Genomic DNA, 24,375 nt, shown 5'->3' with positions numbered 1-24,375 from the left:
ATAATTTTACTGTCAACAACTTTGCCTTCTTAATAAAATCTAAAGGCATATTAAGCAAGATCTGAAGGAACTGGAAATGTTCGTGGATTATTACTTTTTTCATTCTTTCCAAAATATTCCACTCTTTCACTGTCTAAACCAACGAACAGCAGACACTGCTCTGGCCAAAAAGGAGAGAGAGGAAATTATTTTTCAAAGCATGAAGACTGCTGGATTGGCTGCAGCAATTCCCAGAGGCTGTGCAAGCCTTGGGTTGTTAATGCAATGCTCACTTTCACCGATTTTCTGCTGGTTTGGATCTAACTCCACCTTCCACCCTGGAAGGTGGGCTGGCAGGAGGGCAGCATCTTGCCAGCCCCAGCGGTTCCCAGTTTCCTTTCCATCTCTCCTGAGCTGCACCAGCAGCCCTTCCTTCTAGGAGTAACAGAGCCTGAGAGCACAGCAAACATCAAGCAATGAATCAAATTTGCAAGATAACGTCCCATACTTTGTACCCAGTAGGAGAAACTTAATCTGTTAGCTGGAAAATGCCCGTGTCAAGAATGACTAATCTCAGCCCAGATGATACCTGGAAAATGAAGATATTTGGTGCTCCCTGCAGAGGAAGAGCAGGCGGATGCCTCTCAGTGTCACACTAGAAAGAAGATATGAAGAGCTGGAGGGAGGTGAAGGCAGAGGGCCATGAAGACCTGCAGCACCCACCTGCAATGTCCAAGGAAGTCCTGAAGCCTGGCGGTGGGTTTTCTGCCTGCGTTGGCGCTCATGAGGATGCCAGCTTGATTTCGTTGATTAGATTTTGACGTTACATCAAACAGTGCTTGCTGTATGAACAGTCCAGAGCCAGCTGGTCAGGGCAATGTAGTTAAGGCTGTCAACCACCAAGATGGGCTTGGCTGAAACAACGGAGATTCGAAGCTAAAATGTCTTCGTGCTTCATCGATAGAATTATTTTTTTATGAAAAATGCCAGCTCTCGTTAAACAATTGTCTGTCATAATTGTCTCTAAAGGTGTCATTACCGAGGAGTCAGCTGTCACTTGCACAGACATACTCGTGGAGATGTCTCTGCCTAATTGTGATGAAACGGCCCCGCACAGCATTGCTGCAGGACACAGAAACAGCCCTGGGGTGCACCAAGGGGTGTCACAGCTCGGTGCTGGCCTTCCCCAGATGCTGGTGGTGTCTCCGGGCTGCTGTGGCAGGAGATGTCGATCCTCCCTTGCCCTTAGCCATTTTCAGTGCTTGTCGCTGGAAAACCAGGCTCAAAGACTGCAGAGATGCAGCAGCACTCCTGCCACTCATTCTCCTTCATCCTCTCTGTCCACTGGAGATGTTACTCCTTCACTTGGGAGAACAATGGGTTTTGTGGCTTTGGAGTGAAATAATTCACGATAAAAGGAAAAAAATAATGTGTTTGGATCAAACCAAGAAGAAAGATTTCAGAAATTTTGCAGAGATGAGAGAAACAAAGCAATTAGTTTGGGGTTGACCTACAGCACTTTGTTTGTGAATAAAGCATTTAGTTTGAGCTGAGGTGAAATACTTTTCTTCCTGTTTGGCTTATAACCCTTCCTTCTTTTTTATTTAGTTTAGGACAGTTCTGAAATAAAGCAGAAGTTCAGTGTGTTTTTTCACTTAATACGCTGAAATGAAATGTGTTAACATTTGTCTCAAAACACTGCAAGAGTTCAACATTTCCCCCCTTTTTTTCTTGTCAAGACTGTTCGTTGAATTTAACCTGAATCCTCAAGCAGCTTTTGGTCTCCTTCCAAAAACTCGCTGTTCATCAAATTCACCAGTCTCCGGAGAAGATGAGCTGCCTGTAACTCCTGATCTTTGAGCAAGGGCAGAACCGTGCACCTTCAGCTTGGGACTCCCCATCCCTTGGCATCAGCCTTCGCCCTGCGTGTCCTGCTGAGGCTCCCCGCGTGCTGCAGCCCATTTCAGCAGCTGCCTTCCACGGGAGGGGGCAAAAAGACACAGCTTTTGCAGCAAGGGTGCACAGGGCAGCTACCCACAGCCGCTAACGCGGGTATGACAGGCTTCAAGGGGCACAAGGTTTGCCCTTCCACTTAATCCTGGCAATTAAGGGCTGTCGGTTATTTGCATCTCCTCACAGGACAAAGACATTTTTCGGGTGTTTTTGTAATGCGTGTACCTGCAATTTGCTCGGTCCTTTTTTCAGCTTCTCTTTGCGTTATGACAGCACACAATATAGCCGTAAATGCTCAAAGCTTTTAAATTATACAAGCAGATCGTTCTGGTTATATTTTTCATACAGCTCTCAGTGTCTCAGTGCACTGAGTCAAAGCATGTCTGCCTGGGCTTCATCAAACACTGAGCCAGGTTCCACTTCTTTTAAGCATTTCAATTAATGCATAATAAATAAGTAAACAAAAACATAAATTTTCCCCTAAAAGTTAGGCGCAGCCTTCTTGGCATTGTCTCTTGATTCATTTTGTTTAAAGTATTGGTTTTTTAGCGTACCCTTTTTTTAGCCTGCTCATGTTCCTTCCCTGCTAAAGATCAAATGTTTTCCCTCGTCTGTGCCAGGTTTATACCAGAGAGATCCTGCAGGAAGGGTATTTAATAAGCTCCCTAATAGGCTCTAAATATAATAATCCAAATAGCACTCAACTGGCTGGTGCCTCTCCCTCTTTACGTTTGGTTCGGGCTCTTTATTTTTGCTCAGAGGTTGTGCAAGAACTCTGACCGTATCATTAACCATCAGACAAATCCCCGTTTTCATCTGTACGATTCCTGCTTTACCGAGGGCTGAGCAGCAGAGCAGAACCTCTGCATGCTTTGTGGATGAGCCCCAGACAGGTCCCCGCCTGTGCAACGTTTTGGTGCGCTCCGTCGGGTTTGAACTCTGCCTTCAGAATTAAAGCCATCCCTGGTATTACATGCACGTGTTTTGAGCAAAAAGCCATCTCTTCATGCAAGAGGAGGAAAGATCAGAGAAGGTGGTTTGGAAATTAAACTGAAAGAGCCATTGCAGGTCTGGCTGCTTGTGGCAGCTGAGCCTGCGAAGAGACCTGGGTCGAGGCTGAGCGAGGAGCGACCTGCGCTTCCCAGCTCCCTTGTAGAAGCTGTAAAGCTGGTAAAGTGGTCAGAGCCGCAAAACCCTAGTCCTTGTGGCTGTGCTTTTCCAAATTAAGCTGTGCAGGAAGGTAAAATGAGTTAGATGTGTAAGTAAAGAAGAGCTATTTTCAATAATAAGCTGGGTGCTATCAAAGGAGGATGACAGTATGGTTGGGGTTGGGGATAGAAAGTTCCTATACCAACAGATAAAAAGGAGAATATCAAGTAGGATTAATATCAAGATTAGAGAGAAATGAAGGTAACCAGAAACAAGATTCAGATGATCAAGGAAGACAATGAGAGAAGGCAGGAGAAGCACACCTTGGTGTGGGGATGTCTGGATCCAGGTGACCCAGCTTCGATGCCTTGTCTGGGTGAGCACAGAGGCAGTCGCGTGTCTAAAAAAATCCCCAAAGGAAAACATTTGCAGCAGGGGTAAATGGATGCAGAGCAAATCCTCCAGGCTGGCTGAGGTCTGGCACTGCTCTAGTGCTTGTCCTCTTTGCTGACGATCACTCACATATTGATCGTAAACAGCAGCCCAGCAGGGAGTTGGGTCTTGCAAATGTTTAATTTCTATCTTAAAATCAAGCGATGCCTCTCTGAGCTGGTAATTCAATACAAGCTGAACGGAGGGAATGACTCACATCAGTGGCTCCCATTGCCAACGGCTTTACCTGCAGAGCTTCACCTTTGCCTGCTCACTGGAAGGGCATCGGACATGAAGGAAGCAGCATTTACATCCTTGCTTACACCTGGTTTTGAAGACATGTAGAAGGCAAGAAACAATCAGAAGGGAAACGTGCTGCTACTCGTGTTGCTTTGCCCACAGTGTTCCTTGCTGAGCCCTGCTTAGCTGAGATGCTGTGAGCCACGGCTTCACAAGATCAGGGGTCAGGGTGTAACAAGCACTCGCCTTCATCCTTGCTCCCCCTGCTCCAGCACCCCTGCTTCCCCTTTTCTTTTTCTCTTTTTTTTTTTTTTTTTCTTAAAGGACACGGATGTTTTAATTTCCACAGCTTGGTTTCAGAGTGAGCAACATACGGCAATTAGAAGAGTTGCTTTTCCAAGGTACTGCAAATTCATTTAAACAACCACAGGCTTTGCTTGCAGGCCAAATTCCCTCTGTATTGGTGCAATGGCACGCCTCTTTTCCTGAAGCCTACATATTGCTTTATTCATTTATAATATCCACGTATTCAGCCTGCCAGCCTGGCATTTCAGCTCCCTCGTGGATCCTTTTATTGCCTTTAGTCAAAGCAATATTACGCGGGAGTTAGATTGAGGTATGGAAAGTCAGACTTTCCAGGTCAGTTTAAGGCTTTATTTAATAATAAACCTTGCTAGAAAACAGAGGAAGGCATTGTGAAAATGCTCGCAAAGAAGAGGTTTAGATCAGATCTAGTTATTTTCTGCCTCAGTTTATTAACCTGAAAAAAAGGAATAATAAAAACTTTCTCGTACCCAGAAGGGAATGGATGGTTTTGCTTAATGAACCACATAATGTCTTTGTCCATAAAATGCTGAATAAATTTGACTTCCTTCCGCCATTTCAGTGCTATGTATGCTGCTCTCTCTCCATGAAAATTCATCACAGTACCTGAACGCTGAGAGCTAATGAGAATTCTCTGCACTTAAAGGGCTGAAATTAAAATATCGTAATTACCGAAGTATCTTCCATTAGATGGAATTATTTATGAGAACTTGTCACTTAAAAGACTCTCGGTTTTTACTGATTCAGAAATCAAAAAGTTTAAGGCTGTTGTCATATTTTTTTTGCTACCAGCCTGACACGGGAGCTTCTCTTTCTACGTTGCAGAGAGTTGTTTGGGAGAGCAGAGCACAAGATTTCTGACATCTCCTTTATCCACTCTAGCTCAAGTGGAGTCTCTCAAAACACTTCAGAGCTGTAGAGCTTCATCCTCACCAGTTTTGATGCTCATCCTTCTCAAGACCAGTCCTTCATGGGGGGCGAACCTAGAAAGACTGAAATGTATTGTCCTGACACTGAATTTAGGGGAACATTACCCCACCAAATAATTACACTTTTCAGTATTTCTGGCAGAGACAAGCCTGAACTCAAAATCCCAGATCTTTTATGTCCCTGCTCACATCCTCAAAACTTGGAGGGCTCATTTTATAAGGCCAGTCTTATCCCAGCTGAATAATTCACCCTTGTTGTAACTTTGGGCAGCATCAGAATTTCTTTTTGACCGGAAGAGGAAAATATTCGAAGTGCTTCTGGAATCCATCGTGAGGCAGGATTTTGCCTGCAGAGAAAACACCCGTTGTTAGAATAATGAACTGAGAAGCACACAAGCAAACAAAAAATATTGGCTAGCAGGTCCTTCTTTTATTTCACGTAGGAGCAGACACCTCAGTTATACATCAGAAAATCAATGTGAGTGTGACTTGCCTGCTAACTGGTCAGCAAGAGTGAGTCAGCTTGGTCCTTGTGGTGCAAAGCTGCTAAGGAAGGTAAGGATGCTGTCACCCACAGGCCCCTGGCAGCAAGAGAGGCACCTGAAGGCCTAAAGGGGTGCGGGGGAGCTGAAGGACATCCTCACGTGCCATAAGAACAGTATTTGCTGTGGTCAGTCTTGAGTTAGTTAAAGCATTGGCAGTGGCTCGTCTCAGATGTAGCTGCTTAAATATATTTCTTGGTTTAAGGGTAGGAGAGGTCACTGTAAAGCTTGGTGGATTTTTTTTTCCTTTTTCATTAGCCTTTTGTAAATAGAGAGATTTTTGAGAAGTGAATAGTGATACCGCTGTTTCTCCAGGCCTGTCTTGCTGTTGAAGGGAGAAAAAAAGCCTGGACAAACTAATTGCATTTCAAGGTACCAGATACAAAAAGTCATCGGTCACGGAAAGGAGGAGAATGTTTCCTGAGCAAGCCAATTCGCCCTTTATTGAGGCAGACGTGTGCAGGTATGTGCCTTCAGCTGGGGGCTGTGAGCACAGCCAGGCATGGGTATATATACATATCTATATATGTGTATATACATGTATACATGTAATATCCATGTATATACATGTAATATACATGTATATCACAGCCAGCCTTCAGCTGGGGGGCTCCTTCCTTAGCGTTAGATAGCACCAAACAGAAACACGGGCTGTCAGCCTGCTTCTTGGTAGCAAAGCCAGGTGCTCCAAATAAAACGGCCTCCATCTCCCTGTGCTTATTCTGAAACGGGTTTTGAGAAGTGAATTAAAAAAATTAAGGACTAAATACTCGATTCTTGGCTATGAATATTTATGGCAATATTGGACTTGCAAATTTAAGGTAATTTAAATGTCAAAACCGGTGTAAAGTCTTTCCTTTGGAGGATAAGTCAGAGAAAATTAATCTTGATTACAAGTCATAACATAGGGAAATTAGCATCTTAGGGCATCAGTGATAAACACTTCTGTACTATCCTCTTTATATGCCATGTACTTTACAAAGATAAGAATTAATTTTAATAAAAAAATCACCCCTTAATTAACCAGTTAGGTAATTAACAGGGAAATCCTGGTTGCATGCATGACACTGTGATTATTTCATCTTGCTAAATCACCTCCTCTTCTGCAAGGACTCTGCCTCCACAGCTGTTTGGAGAGGAAAAGTTTCTACCTGAGATTGACTCTTCTTGTGTCTGGGAGACCTGCCTTAGGGATAAACGCAGTGATTTTTACCATGAATTTCTCGTGCTTAAAAAGGAAATGATTTTAGTTAATGCATAGCAAAGGTCAGTGTAAGCAACATCTGCTGCAGCATCTCTGCAAGCAGAGGATGCTGCTACCGTCAGCCTTTGCAGCCAAGCTCAGACCCTTGAACAGGACCAAGGGCTTGCAGGGATTTTCCCTGTCTGCAGGGATTTTGCTCCTGCTTCTTGCAATGCAGAAGTTAGGGTGTCAGAAGTAAGTTTCTGCTCCAGCTCCTACGCCACCATTTTCAGCCATTCCTCCACAGACTTTTGGGGTTTTGAGAAAGGCAATTCTGAAAAACAACCCTACTGTTAACAGGCTGCAAATTGCCATGCAGGAGGCTGAACTGCCATGGAGAAATAGAGATTTTTCTAACCTGCAACCAGAATCTGAATTCAAGGAATTGCAATGTGTGTCTTTGCAGGCAGCCAAGCCCTGTACAGCACCCAAGGAGTTCCTTCACCCAGCACCTCACACTTGCTTCATCCATCAGACTTTTAGCCAGTCTCCAATGCTGGCCACAGCCAGCTGCTTTGGGGTAAGGTCTGAAGAAATTTAGAACAGAAAAGAAAGCAGCTCACAGGCAAAACATCTTCCTCGTGCCAGTCATCTGGCAGCTGGATTAAGCCTCAGAGCAGAGGAGGTTGCATGAAGTCTGTGTTCAGGACTGACTCCTCAGCAGCCACACCAGAAACAAATCTGACATTTGGCCTGTCGGTCTCATTGGCAGTCTCATCCTCTAGCATTTAGTTCCATGTGTTCATTTTGCACTTTACTTTAAAAAAAAAAATCAATTCTGAGAAATGGATATGCAACAGGACTTGTCTTTGTTATGGTTTACATAGAGGGCCGTGACCTGGGTGTGTTCTGCCTTGGGATCGTTTCCTGGAGCACTGTGCGGATTTGGGGTTATGGTGGCCTTTTGGCTGTCCAGTTAGGTTTGGCACCTGCAGCTCCAAAACCCTGCTGGGGTACACTGGGACCTCATCTGTTCACCACGGTGGCTTTAATTAGCCAACAGAGGTGCTGGCACCAGGCAAGGATGGCTCATATCTGCTCTCCTCTCCAGCCACAGGTTTGCAATTGCTCTCTCTGGTACCACCTTCCTTGCTCCCCATTGAGCCATGGGGTACTTCCATTCTCCCTCTGCTATTCCCATATTTACCCGCTGGTTTACCCCTGGGGTTTGCTGAGGTGGCAGGGCAGCACTCTGAAACCAGCAGATCCTCTGAGATCCTGGGAGACGTCAGGTCCCCCTGCAGCTCCTCCGTTTGTCTCATCGCCCTGGCAAAATGGCTTTTCTCCAAAGATGGGGCCCCTCCTCAGGATGACACCTGTAATTCTACAGTAAGGGCAGCAGAGTGCATAGTATTACTGTAAAAATATCAGGTAGGCCCTTTTAAATAGTCTGGAAGGCTGTACGCGAGTAAACACCCCAGTTTCCCTTCGGGAGCTCACGGTTCCCCATGCAATACTGCTTCAAGACCCCAGGTGACGTTGCCACAGCAGCCCTGCACACCCCCTACAGCACAGGTAGATCCATCTCAGCCAGATTTAATGCACCTACTTGTGGACGGAGGGATTGTGTGGGTGGAGACACCCAAGATGACCATGTCCAGCTGGGGACCTCTCACAACTGCTCTTTTCCTTGGAAGGCCCGCTCTGGCAGTGCGGAGCTAAGCCAAGCCATCGCTCCCTGATGGTCTCTCGTGCCCAGCACAGGAGTTGGGCCAAGCCTTGTGTCCACCTTGCACGGAGAGCGACCTGGCTCAAAACTTCAGGCATGGAAATTGCTGACTGATATGTCAATGCACGGCGGTGCTCGGTTCTCCAGCCTCCTTTGAAAAAATATAGCTCTAAGCATCTCCAGTTTCTGCTTCCGTTTTTGTCCCTTTCTGCCTTTATCTGAGCCCTTTGTACTTCATCCTTACAACACAGAAAAGGAAAAAAGAGAGAGGAAAAAAAAAGGAAAAGGTGACATACACATTGAATGAGAGCGAATGGGTTTTTTCTCACCCAATGGACAGATTTCTTCCCCTTCCTCCTCCAGCATTTCACATCCTCAGCTCTCCCTCCCTCTCTTGCTGTAAATATCCTCAGCAATGGACGGACCCTGCAAATGTCCTGAAGAGCACACAGCGCTGTGCAGAAACCACCAGCCACGCTCAGAGTGCACAAGCTGGGCTAAGAAAGTACCAACAGAATATTAACGGGCCTTCCCAGAGCAAGAAACTGTCCAGGACAGAGGCTGGTGGTGCCCGTGCAGCCACGATCTCCTCTGCTAGGCCAGGAGGAGGACAGAGAGCCACCAGGGCCACCAGCGAAGGGGACGAGGCTTCCTCCTGGCCCTCAATTGCCCCTGGAACAGCCCCTGGATTCCTGGTTTCGAGCACGGTGACGGTGATGCACACGGATAAACTCCGTGCTGGTCCACTGGTTCAGCAAGCCCTGCACGTAGCCGAGAGGAAAGACACCTTACTTCAGCTGCTTCCAAAGTCAGCAGGAAGAGACCTGAAAAAATTGACTGTAACATAACAACATAATGAGACGTCTGGTGTTGAAGGCTGCCCGACAAAGGCAGACATGCCAACGTCCCCCCCTGCACGCCAGGGACTGGGAACCGAGTCGCTCCCAGCTCACGCCGCATTCCTATTTCTGTCCTGCTGGCATTCAGCTTGTGATCTGGGGGAGGAAATGTAATTAATGGAGGACACACAGCTAGAGTGTGACAAAGGAAGACAAATCTGGTTGTGTGTTATATTTATGCCTTGCCCACAGCCAGAGTGGAAAAAAGAAAAAAGTATTTGGCCAGCATAAAAGGTGCTCTGTGAAATACAAATGCTCTTTCCTTCTTCAAAAATAGAAACTGTGGAGAAATGACTGAAATCTTCTCAGGTTCAGTAAGATCCTAAAAGCCTTGAGTCCTTCTTGAACAGTCCCATGATCACAAATCAGTGAAATAAGCCTACAAACAGAAATGTGCTTCTTGATTTGCCTTGGTCGTGCTGTTCAAGCGCAGCAGAGGGAGATAATTTTGGTCTCCCTCAAAATACTACCTGGTCGATGTCTTTTTTTTGGTAGCTCATCCAATCCCCCTGACTAAGAGATGCGCAGCCGGGTCCCTCGGAGCAGCAGGGAGAGATTCAGGAGAGCCGCGCGCTCACTCGGTGCCACTTGACCGTGCTCGGTTTGGAGAGGTCAGCTACATCTCCGCGGCAGCAGCGCGTCGTGGAGGGGAGATGGAGATCTCTCCAGCCCACTTCAAAGCCTGACGAGAAGAGGGACAGGTACTGCCTCCTGGGAAGGACTGCCATGGAAATAGGAACTTGAAGAGGGTCTTACGGCGTTAGCTTACTCCAGAGAAAGCCCGGTGCTGTGCTGGGGGTAGTGATTTGAATCGCAGCCTGTGTAATTGATTTCTCTGCAGGTGGGCACTGGGATCTGCGGTAGTTGCATGGGTTTTCTGGGTTTCTGTCTAGAAACCGTCTCTGATGGGGCAGAACCACAAAGCTGCTGGCAGAAGCGATGTGCAAAATCTCAGCCATTCCTCAAGCACCAGCTGAAAGCCCCCCAGCCTTGCATCCCTTCACAGCCAAAGCCACCGTGGTGCTTAGCCCAGTACCCACCTCGTTCTCCTGCACCTTCCTCAACCTCAGTGCCTCCAGGCCTGGCCAGCTTCCTTCCCCGACCACCCCCTCCCATCCCACCTTCAGAAATAAATTAATTTCTTCATTGCAAACCCCCCGTCTGCTGGAAAGGCTTCAAGGGAAAGTCTTACCATTACAGCAACGCTAAAACTCACACTGCTCAATGCCATCACTGTACAAAAATCTGCTTTTTATGTGGATCGGGTGTTGGTTTCTGCCCCTGGCTGGGGGCGCTCCTTCAGACCGTAATTAATTTGTGTAAACTGGAAAAAATAAAGACAAAATATCTGGGCTGCCACGGCTTAATAACGCAACTTGGGCAGAACTGCGGCATTTTCTCAGCAAACTGAGGAATGTTCCAAACTTCAGCTTGAAAGTTCAGACCCCCAGAGAGACTGTTAGATTTTAATTGCTACCTTAATCAACATTTATTAGTGCTAACCAAAGCTCCTCGTGGATTTAAAATTCAACCCATTTGTCAACTATTAATTATTTTAAGCAGACAAGCTGTTATTTCACCGGCTATATTAAATGTGACTTTTCAGCATATGTGAAATATTACAAATAGCTGCAGAAATTTTGATCCTGAATCATAATTCAACAGATAAACTATTCTTCGCCATGATCTCACTTGTCTCTCAGGCACCTATAATATCTCTCGCCCTTCTCTACCTCCTTCTCACCCGGCAGAAAGTACAAAACCCGAAGCAGGTCCCATGTGTTTCAGGAGGAGAATGATTTGTTCTTTCCATTTCATTTTAAATTAACTCTTCTTTGAATCCTCCCGCAGCCCGTGTGCCTCATGTATCAGGCTGAAGGTTTTATAGTGCGGGCTCTGCCTCAAATCTTCGGCATTGTCCTGGGGGTCAGAGCTGATTTATTAATTGCCTTTCACTCTCACTCTCCCTGAGGACGCGTGCTTGCCTGCAACCTGGCTTGTTTCACCCAGCCAGCACCCCCAGGTCTCTGCGTCACCCCCAGCAGCAGAGGGGACCCCAGCACCCCTCTGGCACAGCTCCGACGGCCACCGGGGGAGCAGAGCAGACCCACGATCCATCTACCGTGCATTGCCAAGAGAGTGTGGGAAGAAGGAAAGAAGTCACCACTTGATTTAACTCTTTACCGATCTTTGCAGATAGAAATCTTTGCCTCCTACATCCACTCCCATGCTTCTGCCTTTTGCTTACTCCTGAAACCCCAAAACTCTTTACTAGAAATTCCCAAGCTGGCCTGGTCCCTTCAAGTGATTCAATACACACGTAGGCAAAAGCCTACAAAATCAATCCATTTTGATTATCACGGCTGAAATGACTCAATATTACCAAATGACAGAAGAAGAAAAGTTGGGGGATAATTGACTGTCACCATGGTTTGATTCTTTTTGACATGCTCTGCGAGAGAATATCCAAGTATAATAGTCTCACTCATTACAACTATCCCAAGCGTGAACCGAAGAAGTGTGGAATAACAAGCAGATACTAGAGAAGCACGGCCTGCAAGAACAGCTGCCGTGCTTTATTTACGTGGTGATAAACCACCGAGACACAGGCGTAGTCTGCAGCGGCTGCTTCTGCACCCATCCCAGGCAGCAAGCCCCACGCAGCAGAAGTAGGAGCATCGGATGCATCGAGCGCTTGCACTTGTGTCTAAAAGCATAGGAAAGAGGATGATTTGCTGGGTTTTGACAAGGATATCATCAGCTACCCTCAGTGGGGAGCATCAGCCCGCACCAGGGAAGCACCAAGCCGTGGAGGCACTTCCTGTGGATGAAAGTCCCCCACGGGAGCCCCCGCTGGTTGTGCACTGCAGACAGGCAGGAGGATGGACACAAAATAACTGCAAAACCTGGATTAGGATTACTCAGATGTCAGGAGCATGAGGCACGGCATGAATGTTTATTAAAATATTTAGAGGGCTGACAAGCAGCAGAGCTGGAGGAAAGGAAATATTTTGTGATAGATGTTGGGCAATATCCCTTTGGCGGAAGCAAGGAGGAACCCAAATACCGGCAGACAGTGAGAACTGAAACCCAACTGCACTAGTAAATTATTTAAAGCATATTTCCAACCTGTCATTTGGAGCTAAACTATTACTTCCCCTTCAGTAGAATATATCTGGTGAGGAGGATGAGGGGGAAAGAGTTACAGAGCCCTGCACGTTCAAAGGGAAAATCGAGAATATTATTCACTGAGCTTTTGTTCAACCAAAAATATTGCCCTAAATAGTGTTGTGGATAACTAGATCTGAGAAGCAAAGCCGAGGCCAGTAAACATTCTGACAGCAGACAAATTGACTTCATTCTTGTTTGCAAGCAAAACTGAGTAAATTTAATTAATTTACCTTGTAGCACAATGTACCCAATTGCTGCAAACTAAGAAGGCAGTTTTCCTGAAGGAGGAATAATAGAATCAGAGCATCACTCAGGTTGGAAAAGACCTCTAAGATCATTGAGTCCAACACGAAGGAGACAGGATTTGAATCTTTCAGGTTAAGGATGATGTGATGGAGGATCAGCAGTGCTGCTCTGGCACTTCTTCCTCCCTGCATCACCAGGAACAGGGAGGCAGGAGTCATCCTGGACCAAAACCCCAACATTTCAGCTTCCATACATCCCTCAAGTCAGTGGCAGGAGTCTCTAGATTAAATGAGGTGAGATGTGCAAGTGCCCCAAACCTATTTTCATCACCTTCACCAAGTGTAATCCCAGCGAGGTGGGCTTTTTAGTTGCTTGCTTTTTGTTTTTGTTTGTTTTGGTAATTGTTTTACTCTTTCATTTTTCTAAAGAAACATTCTTTTATCCTTCAGTTTTATGGAGACGTGAAGCTGAATATCCGTGATGTACAACAAGGCATTCTGCATCACGCTGTGACAAACCTTAAAGCTTTCCCATTTGCCCAGTTCTCTAGCACATTATTTCCAGGATTTCCTGAATTTCACAGCTTTTCTCTACCTTTGGGAGTTAGAATCAGAAGAGCCATTCAAGTCTGAGACCGGTGTCCTTAAGATCAGGAGAGGAGGAAGTTTTCTCTTATGAATATTTATAACGAAGAAAGTATTCTGACATTTAGCAAGGTAATGAGGAGCTCTGAGGTCCCCAGGGAGTTTGATGCTTAGGTATTACCCTTGTGTACAATTAGGAATAATAAGCCTTATATCAAACGTGAATCATACCTTTTTGCTATTACTTACGATAACTTTGAAAATAACTTGGGCCACAAGATTCTAAGTATGCATAGAAATGAGGTTAAATGATCTCATCTGGTACCCAGTCAAGCTCAGGAATGCCACCATTATTCAGTGCTCTGACATCTTTGCTATCCCATCATAAGCAGGAGACACATTTAGGTTGTTCTGCATCAGATGTTGTTTTTTATGAACAACTGATTTCTCCGTGGAGGGAGATTTATGAATGGGAAAGCTGGGGGAATGTTTTTGCCATAGAGATATGATGGATTTTTTGCCAGTATGCAATTCATTTCCATCTGTTCTGTCTCTGATTAACTCCTGCAGAGTGTGTGATTAACTTAACTTCTCAAGATCATTAGCTGCTCTGCATTCCCGTTATAGTTCATCAGCGTAGGACCACACACAGGCTTAAAAATGTTACACTGATTATTCTTAATGTCCAAATCCACACTGGCTGGTCATTCTTTCGTGATGTCCCTGGATCTAAAGAGAGAAGGCATGTTACCAGGAAAACATCACTACTCGGAGCAAGCCCAAAATGCTAATGACAATGAAGTTCAGGTGGATCAAGTACAGCACAGCCTGAAAACAGTGCATGCTGCCACCGTTAGCCTTGCAGTAACAGGCATTTTCTTCTGATCTTAAATCTCTACCAGTATAAAACCTACAACGTCTTAATAGAAGCAAGCAGCCCCAGCTCATCCACAAGGCTTTTGTCTCACCCTCTGAGCTGTGTCTCGAGTGGTCTCCTTTTGTGAACAGAATAAGGCCAGTAATGGATGTGTCAGTAACAGAGGCTCACGTGTCCTTGCCATGCAATTAATTAACCATATGTCTCATTGATATTAACGGGTGCAGAGCAATAGCAACATAGGGACAGGACCTGGTCCCTTACTTGGCAGCATCAGTCAGATCCACCTCATCACGCCGCCACGGCTACTTCATTGCAGCCCCAGAAATAAAATGCGCCTCTGTGAGTTAAAAGATATATATGCAAAGATCGAGCTCCTGCTCAAGCTCCTTAGAACTCCAAACCTTCACACACGCTTTGGCACCTGGCCTTGTTCCTATTCACCCATTATTTGCATTTCCACACTAGGATGCGCTTGTCTGAGATAAGGACCACGGGCCCCACACCACAGTACAAGCCCCCACGGGTGTTAGGCACCCACTCAAGCTCTTCTGATTCCTTATTCTCTCACTTCTGTACTCTTTTAGGCTTCCTCTTTAGTCTGTAGATTTAATTTAGATATGTATTGAATGAATGATCCAAAAGAGGGAAGATCGGAAAGATTTTGTACTGGATAATATGCTCTGAACCAGGCCAAACTGAAATTACTAAAATGCCTCAACATTTTTCGGAAGAGCAGAAATCCCTTTCTAGGCTGTTTTTCAGCTTCCCCATTCCTCCCTGTGCCAGGCACTGGCTATGAAAGCAGTTATTGCTCTCTTTCCTCACTTACAAATATGATCTCTCCTGCCCCGTTGTATCTAAGGAATGGTATTTAGCTGATAACTGCTAAGTGCTTGGCATGGACGTTTGGAAAGCTATGCAAAGATGGGGTTTAATTAGATGGTAATTTATTTCCCGAGGAAAAAAAGAAAAAACAAAAACCAAAAAACAACTTTGGGTATTTCATCAGATACATCCTGTGAACATCAAACACGAGTGCCAACGCCAAGCGCTCCTTGTGGCATGCCAGCAGTGCGTGCGCTTCCCTGCCCTGCTTTGTCTGCCACCAGTTGCATACCCAGGAATGTGGCAGCGTGCTTATTAACAGCAGGAATTATCCACTGGGTCGTTAAAAAAAGATGCTAATTCCAGCCACCGAGTGAGAAAACTGGTAATTTTGTCGAGTACGTGTAGTCAAATAGGACTTTTTGACAGCCAAATGTTGATGTAGCAGGATGTGCTTTTCTGATTGGCATATGCTAACAATACTACCTCCCCAGCCAGGGGGAGGATAATTTACTTTTCATTTCCATTGGAAATGAGGTGAACCAGAATGTGGTAGATTGTTAAAACCCAGCTATGTGGTTTAATTGATTTGCTCAAAAACATGACACCCTGCGTCCTCAGCCCTCTCCGTCATCATTTCCAGGAAACCAGCAAGGACAGATCTTCCCCTGAGATGCTTTCCAGCTCCTTTGGGGTCTAGTGGCCATTTCCCAGGCATGTCCTCAGGGTCCAAAGGGTCTTTGGGATGGTTGAAAGTCTCTGCACTGAGAAATCCAGGCAGCGAGGGACCATCTCTGCTCTCCGCCACAAAGCAGGTGTCATGACCAGGGGCTAAATTTCCCCTAAAAAACTGTCCTCCTCATCTGCTCCTGGGTCTGGTCCCTGCTGGTGGGGTCCCTGGCTGCCACTCCATGGGGCACCCTGGTGCGGGGCACCCTGCTGCTGCCAGCATTTCCTGCTTTGTTTGCTTAGTGTGACCGTGCACATAGAAAAAAGGCCAACTTTGGGAAAACATGAGAAGCAATTTCAAAAAATATTTACCTTTTATAGCTTCAATATAAGGAACCTTTTCAGATAAAAATTCTTCCAATGGAAATATTATGAACTATCCTAATCCTTGTCTTTTTATTTTATTGTAATACTTGCAGTATTCCAATAACAGGTGTTTCAATTGCTACCATATCTCCATAATTTTTAACTTCCCACCACTTAAGAGGTCCAAGACCCAGTAAAACAGCTACAAATACCTGTTAGCAGCTTCAAAGCCGTGTACGGATGGGCCATGGAAGCAGCCAGTAGCCGGCACGCCGGTAACTCAGCCAGCTGGATTTGCTGGCAGCAGAGGTGACCTGGAGCTGGAGCAGAGCCTTCCTTTCGGGTTTCCTCGGATGGGATAAGTAGGTCCTGCTCAGGGAACTCACCATTGATTTTATGCACCTCGAAAGTAAATGTCAGTAACGTCACAGAAATAAAGGAAATAGAAAGCGACTCCGCAAAGCCTTCTCCTCACTGGCAACAGCAGCTTTGAGCTCCCTCGTGATGCTTCTGGGGAAAAGATGCTTCAAGTCTGGGGCTGCCGGTAAATTTTGTGGCTGTGCTTATTAGAGGGGAAAAGTCATAGGAGTTTAATTGAAACCCCCAAAATTGCTCAGTGTCTTTATTGGAAGATGTGATCCCTTAGGGAAAGATTCTGATCCTAGGTGCACGAAGCCTTAACATTAAATTACAGAAGGAGGTTCCTTCGGCACAATGATATAGGAAAGGACACACTGAGGGGTGGAACTGGTCCCCGTGTTGTCCCCTCAGGGATGCTGCTGGGGGCTACCACGCACAAGTAGGTAGGAGCCAGGGACAAACCTGACCCAGGTGGCTTCCAGCGAGGCGCACCTGGGGTTCCTTTTACCTTGGGCGAGGCACAGCACCAGCTGGATCTGTAGTCTGTACCTGCATAAAATGCATGTAACAGATGTAACGCTGCCTCTTCAGATATATAAAGGGTAAAGTCAGGAGACCGGGATAAAACTTCCTTCTGAAGGGGCCTGGGGACCGTGTTCCTCCAGGAGCCACCCTGCAGCACAAGTGAATGAACCTTCCCAGAACTTCGGGTTTGCAGGACTCGCTTAAGCCCTCTGGGGAGCCGCCAGGCGAAGTTACGTGTCCATCTTCCCCATCACCGCGGCGAACGAGCTGCTGGCTGCTTCCAGCGGTAACCCAGGGAAACAGTGGGGCCGAGTAACGCGAGGGACGGCCTGGCAGGCGCAGAGCACGTCAGCGCGAAGCTCCGCAGGGCCGGGGGAGCCGTTTTCTGTACAAAAGGTTTAGGAAGAGGCACGAACGCCAGCATCGTGTTCTTCTTTTGTTTCACTCGATTTCGCTGGTCCCTTCCCCTGTGCCTCTCCCACGCGCTCGTCTGGGAGGCCCCAAACTCCCATCCTGCCGAGTTCTGCGCTCTCCTGCTCAGCTAACGACGCAAATTGGATTGTGTTGAGCTGACCAGGAGAGGCTGCTAACTGTATTTTTCCCCTCTGGAAGTGTGATTTCATTTCCATAAATTTCCATTTGTCTTCTCGTGAGCTGATGGAGCCCCATCCCCAGACACGCTCTCTCTGCGGTGTCCTCACCTAACTGCAATGCTTCGCGGTTCGGCTGGGATTAAAATCCCTTGTGGCAGTAGGATGGAAAGCCAGGATGGAAAGTGTGCTGCCGTTGGAGCCCCCTGGGAGGCCAGAGGTGCTTGGTATCGAGTGATCTGGTAGCTCAGGCACGCTTTCATGGGGCCAGCGTCTGGGCAGAGGTTTCTGCTGGCATTTTACCCTCTGCTGGCATCCGCGGTGTCCCCGTTTTGCACAGCGCATCCAGAGAAGAGAGGTTTGGGTCAGTGTAGGGCAGCCTTGCCCAGGGCCAAATTCTGCTGCCTGCGAGGCTCGTGGAAATCGGAAATTCACCACCCTTGGTGGCCAAGTTACAAGGTGAGCTTTTTTAACTATAGGAGAGTTTTGGTACAAACCAAGACAGGACAGAAATCTTTAAATTAATCCTTTCATAGAATGTATGCAATGTATGAGACAGTTTCTCAAGCTTTCGAAAGACTTCCCAACACAATTAGGGAATGAATCAAGACTTTAAAGAAAACTCAGAAAAGACTTCTTGGGTTCTGCGTAATTATATTAGGTAAGACTAATTTTTAACTTGGACAATTCTATGGAGTGAAATCCAATAGACTCTGAATCCCAGGTGACAGAGTGAAGCATTTCCTTTTGTCATTTGCAGAATGGTAGGACAAAAGGACGTTCAGCATCTAAAGCAGCACAAACAGCAGCAGGACCACAGGGCTTTTTTCATAGTCAAAAAATACATTATATATATAATATATAATTTCATAGGTTTTTTTGGGTGAGCCTGGGCAAAGTCTCTTCACCCCTGTGTGCACCAGCTCAGCACAGCTGAGGTTAAATTGTGAAGGTTAAATAAATAAAGCGGGTCCTTTACAAGCACATTACTCCGAGTGAAAGCCTGTCATCTTGTGCCAGCTGAGAACTTGGTGCCTACCACTTAACGATCTTTCTCAGCATCTTGAAGCAACTCCAAAAGACAACTTCTTTGTATACAGGAGGCTGTGAGACGTGTTATGTTTTAGAAGACAATGCAAGCTTAGAAAACTGCTATATATTTAACAACAGAGACCATTAACAGCTTGCAATGGTGAGGTATATCTAGGAATTTCCTCGGGAAATTGTCCACAGAGGAGCTCTATTATTATTACAAGCATAAACCAAGAGACGATGTTCTCACAATGTGGGCTGCTAGAGACAAAACCCAGCTGGTACTTCTACTAAATGCATTGAGCTCTGCAGCACAAGGCTGTACAGAGACTTGATCTGACTAAAGAAAACTTTGGCAGCAGCAACACTGCCTGTCTTCACCAAAAGAGGAGCTGCGTCTTGCTTAAATTTATGGATAAAGAAACTGAAGTGCTTCTGATTGCAGTGCGCCTCCTACACACATGATTATGTGCTTCTTATTTCATTGTTTTAGGGATCCTGTGTTGCATTCTGGGTTGTTGTTTGTTGGGTTTTGGTTTGGTTTGGTTTGATTTTCATTCATTCTTCATTTTTCCATTCATCTCCGGTATTTCTGAATCCCTCCAGAGCAAGGAGAACGTATATCTGAACAAGATGTTGGGTACACAGCACATGCCTGGACACTGCGGTGATCACACCGTGTGTGGTAGTGGAGAGGGGACATCTCCATTTGAGATGTTGGTAGATAAGGCTTTCCTGGGTTGTGGTCTGCAGAGGGACATGGGGTTGGCTCAGGATGCAGGGTCACTTCTGTATTTTAAAGTACTGAGCTGCAGGAGATGTTTCTCTGTGGGTGGAAGAAGTTAGCGTGCCTTGTAACCCCATCACAGGGCAAAGTTCTCTATTAATTTTTGAAGTTTTGTCCTTTTGTTGTTGTTTTATTGCTTTTAATAAAATTGCTTCCAGGATGATTTGCAGCACACGGTTCAATTCTTGTTAATATTTTGAAATTTTAAACTTTGAGGCTTTGAGGGGCTTTTGATCTGTCACGTACTCATCTCAGGGATGTGCTGAGCCTCCTCCTGAACCGCTGAACAACAAAGATGAGCCCTGTGGGTGCCCAGCAAATCTTTTTCCCTAGGCTGCTGCTTGTTAAACTCGGCTCCAGCAGGTTCCTCGGCAGTGCAGGAGGCCCTCACAAAGGCTTCCTGCTTTTATTTGACACGAACAGTGACTTCCACTTGATTCAATCACGGCTTAATTTGATCCTCCATTTAATTTTATCAAAACTGCAGTAATCAAATAATTTGTACTAAAACCATTATAACTTCCACTTGTTTATTCTGATCAATTTTAATCCTTTAAGGCACAAGGGCTATTGGATAATTTGATTCCCGGATAACGAAGAGCTGTCATTAAATCTACAAGGAAAGGCCAGAGTTAAAAAGATCCCAAGTAGAGCTCATAATAAAGAAAAAAAGTACAATAAGATGCTGTTATTTAGAAGTCATGCTATGCACAATGAAAGCTAAGAAGCATCCTACCGCTTGCAAGATAGAAAGATAACAGCATGTTTTGGTCATGACATTCGTGACAATGAACTACACTGAAAAGGGGAAGAAAATGTAATTGGGTGCGAGTGAATTTGACTTTCATGAGAGTTGACCCACCTGAATGAACGTATGTCAGTGGAGTCTGAGCTCCCCCTCTGCTCAGTAAGCCTTTAAAACCTAAGGCAGCAGAGTAAGAGGAAGGAAAAGATTTCCACTGCAGGCTGCTCCTCTGCTGCCGTGAGAAATGAAGCACAACCTGCTTCGCTGAGCATTCCTCCTGCATGACCGTGCCACGTCTCTCTCCCGCAGGTCAACACTTTCATCTCCTTCATGTTCCCCATGGTCGTCATTTCCGTGCTCAACACCATCATCGCCAACCAGCTCCTGGTCATGTTCAAGCAGGCAGCCCAGGAAAACCAGGTGTGCACCATCGGCGGGCAGCAGACGATGCTCAGCATGTCCATGGAGCCTGGCCGCGTGCAAGCCCTGAAGCACGGCGTCAGGGTCCTGCGTAAGTAGCAACACATTTTGACACTGAACTTGTCTATGTAAACCTGATCTGAAGGCGAATAGGTTGAAATTGGTAAATGCTTTCATCCGAAACATCTTAAAAGAAAAGTAGCTTTTTTTTTTTTTAATCCAAATTGCTTCCAACAAATGCTTTGACATTTGCCATAATTGTCCAGTTCTCATCTCAAAGCCCCACATTCTGGAAAATGTATTTTCTTCTCTTGGTCTCTTCCTTCTTCATCTATTTCTTGCTTAGTCACCAAAAGTCTTCTAGGGAATTTTATCCTCTGTTTTCCTTTACTATCTTTTTCTCCCAGAGACACTTTTCTGAGCCCTAATCTTCCCTTAAAGCATACAAAAATTCATTACAGAGAAAGCAAGCTTGGGATTTAAGTAGTGTTTAATTCCTTGTGCTCAATGAAGAAGTTGAGAAATGAAAATTTCAAATTTAAGGAAAAAAATCTTTTTTGTTCTCTGAGACAGAAACAACTTGGTAATACCAATTTCTGCTCCTCCTTCTGTCGCTGGCCAGCTCCAGCCCGAACACTTCCCTTTCAGCTGGTGCTGGTTTGGGGCTCCGAGTGTGATGGGGGAACCGATGCAGATTTAAAACCAAAGGTATTTCGTGGGGTTGGGTTTGAACAGATCAGCCCGAGTGGCCACAAGGCACAGGCCACACAGCCCCGCTGGTGCTGCCCACGGTCACTTACGGCTGCAGATCCCGCTCGGCCACCCCACGCGGCTGGGGGTTCCTTCCCCTGCTCCCCGGGCAAAAGTTCCTGCTCCAAAGGAGTTCTCTGTTTCACCACAGGGTACAGAAAATCAGTTTTGCCCTGAAGATACGCACATAGAAGTGAGTTTCTCACAAACCTTCACAGCTTTGATTCAGATTTCCATTTTGTCTTCCTGACAGAAAAAAAAAAGGTCAAATAACTCAGATATAAAAAAAAAAAAGAATTGATGAAATCAGAATGTTTTTCCTCTTCAGAACGCTGACTTCCAATTCCAAAGTGAAACAATGTTAAAATGTCACCGTTTCTGTTGATTTGATAGCAAAACATTTTTCACATAATCCTTGCCTGAAGCAAGGCAGTGACAGGCAACGGCTCTGTCGGCAGCAGCAGAGAATTCCCCCGGCCCTGTGCTGCACGTAACCAGGGTCAAGCAAATCTTCGCTGGTGCTCAGTGTGTTACAGCAGCAGACTGTGCATCATCGTTTCCCCATGCCTTCCTGGGGGCTGCATGTCACCTTTTTGTGAGCTACGCTTTGTCTGCTCCCACCAAATTCTGCAACCAATGTTTTGCAAACTCTGACCCAGCCACACACGTTATCACAGCAAAAACATTTTCTCTGTCCTAAGCCAAATTTGCATGCAGCAGAGGGAAAAGAAGAAAAGAAAAGAAAAGAAAAGAAAAGAAAAGAAAAGAAAAGAAAAGAAAAGAAAAGAAAAGAAAAGAAAAGAAAAGAAAAGAAAAGAAAAGAAAAGAAAAGAAAAGAAAAGAAAAGAAAAGAAAAGAAAAGAAAAGAAAAGAAAAGAAGAGAAAAGAAGAGAAAAGAAGAGAAAAGAAGAGAAAAGAAGAGAAAAGAAGAGAAAAGAAGAGAAAAGAAGAGAAAAGAAGAGAAAAGAAGAGAAAAGAAGAGAAAAGAAGAGAAGAGAAAAGAAAAGAAAAGAAAAGAAAAGAAAAGAAAAGAAAAGAAAAGAAAAGAAAAGAAAAGAAAAGAAAAGAAAAGAAAAGAAAAGAAAAGAAAAGAAAAGAAAAAAGAAAAGAAAAGAAAAGAAAAGAAAAGAAAAGAAAAGAAAAGAAAAGAAAAGAAAAGAAAAGAAAAGAAAAGAAAAGAAAAGAAAAGAAAAGAAAAGAAAAGAAAAGAAAAGAAAAGAAAAGAAAAGAAAAACGAGAAAAACGAGAAAAGGAGAAAAGGAGAAAAGGAGAAAAGGAGAAGAAGCTTCCTCTTATATGAACGTTATTAAATTTTGCAGAGCTTTGAGGGCTGGCTATCTAAATATATTTCAGATGAATTCCTAAGCCCTGTTATTGAAAATGCCTTTCTCCATATTTCACATGCAATAAAGGGTTCACCTTTGCACTTGTAATTACTGCAGTGTCTCAAACAACATTTATAGCTGTGAGCACAAATGGCCATTTATGAACTGCTTGGATGAGCACTCGTAACTTCGCAGAGAGACGAGGCACAATCATCATCTCCCTGGAAGAAGACAGAAAGAGATTCAATATTTGTTTATTCTTCCAGACAGCCACAATTAGAGTAATCACAAATAATCTTTTTCTTTTGCATTTGTTTGCGGATATGTAAAGCTACAGAGCAGACCTGCTCGCACAAACAGACTCTCCGAGGAAGAGCTTTTGAAGGAATTCAAAAGCAAAACTGGCCCAGCATTTTAATGATTCTGTCAGCAGCAACTTAAGACTTGAATATATGGCTTTATTCCTTTCTTCTTTTTTTTTTTTTCTGCAGAGCTCTGGTTCAGACAAAGGTTAAATAAAAGATCCTGAACTCAGGAGTTGAGCTGTGCTGTGAAATACTGGATGCCTTAATTAAGTAAGCTGAGGAAAAGACCAAAGAATCTGGTAGCTTTATCGTCTGACAGATGATAAAGCAAAAGGTGTTCAAAAATAGCACTCTAAGATATCTAATAAAACCTGCCAGCTCTGGATTTACACTGGGAGAGCCCTCGTGCGCATGAAATGGTGTTTGCCAGCTGAAAGCTTTCCGACTGGCACCTCTCATTGCAAGGCTCTTGGTGGCTGCAGTGCTTTGGCCAAGGCCCCAATTTCCATAAGGAAGGAAATCCTGGCTCTAGAGAAGCCACCAAAACCCCCTATTAGACTTTTCTCCAGATTTTCCAGCTCTTTTTCCCAAGGGATGCATCCCATGCAGCACGCTGTGCCTGTGCCACAGGCAATCCACCGGGTACACCACGGCTTCAAACACCATGCCTGTTGAGAAATGGAGTCAGAACTCCAGAAAACATCGGATCCTGTTAGACTGAGGTGTTTCCTCTCCTGAGCCTTGCTTTGGGACCGAGCCTCAGCGCTCCCAGGACGGGGCTGTGCTTCCCTCCTCCCCATCTTGTGCTCCTGCCTCCTGCCGGAAAGTGAGCAGCTGCCTTTTCTCACCTCTGCTCCAACAGCTCACGCCTGTCTCTCTCCTCTTAGTGTTGTACACTTATTTAACATCAAGAAGGGAGACTTTTTGTGGATAATAACAGGGAGACCTACATTTACAGCTGTCATTCCCCGGGTACTGCTCGGTGGTGGTGGGAGAGCATCCTGCACCTTGTTTCCTCCTCGGCACTGAAAACCAGCCCTTCTTGCCCTGAACGATAAGCTTCTTTTCTTCTTCTCCAGGCAAATTTTTGCTTCTGTTATGTACTGCAAAAGCTCAGAAATGTCAGCAAAAGTGAGGGCTTCGATCCTGAAGGTCTGCGTTGGTGTGGCAATGGGTCAGAGGTGGCAGCGCAGGGCGCTGGGCAGAGATGCGCAGACATTGTGTGCATCTTTGTGGTCCCCTCCCTGCAGGGAGGGCAGAGCAGCTGCTTGTGCCCTTTCTGGACTGAGGAAGATCCAGCAAATAAGAAATCCATTGCCAGTTTTGCCTGTTTCTCGCCACATCACGCAGAAAGGCTCTTTTTATCCAGCAAGTGTTGCTTCGTTTCATTTCTCAGATGCCCTTGACTACTGGAGGTGCTTGATTCACATTTACTT

The 24,375-nt window shown here is 45.4% G+C and overlaps 1 protein-coding gene and 1 long non-coding RNA gene across 2 annotated transcripts in view; one reads left to right on the top strand and one right to left on the bottom strand.

Annotated features, from left to right (window-relative positions):
* The window catches only part of LOC310882839, a 101,667-nt gene that overhangs the window by 11,657 nt on the left and 65,635 nt on the right, over positions 1-24,375 (bottom strand). The window contains exons 5-7 of the long non-coding RNA XR_014573168.1: positions 8,341-8,699; positions 7,939-8,115; positions 703-5,353 (exon numbers count right to left, since the gene is read on the bottom strand). This is a non-coding gene — a long non-coding RNA (uncharacterized lncRNA). The remainder of the gene's footprint in view (positions 1-702; positions 5,354-7,938; positions 8,116-8,340; positions 8,700-24,375) is intronic.
* The window catches only part of NTSR1 (neurotensin receptor 1), a 53,231-nt gene that overhangs the window by 15,065 nt on the left and 13,791 nt on the right, over positions 1-24,375 (top strand). Inside the window, exon 2 of the mRNA XM_083802146.1 lies at positions 20,449-20,650. Coding sequence (XP_083658272.1) covers positions 20,449-20,650 — 202 coding nt within the window. The remainder of the gene's footprint in view (positions 1-20,448; positions 20,651-24,375) is intronic.

This window comes from Anser anser (genome assembly GCF_964211835.1).
Source record: "Anser anser genome assembly, chromosome: 16".
Lineage (NCBI taxonomy): Eukaryota > Metazoa > Chordata > Aves > Anseriformes > Anatidae > Anser > Anser anser.
This window is presented reverse-complemented; position numbering and strand designations above follow the sequence as displayed.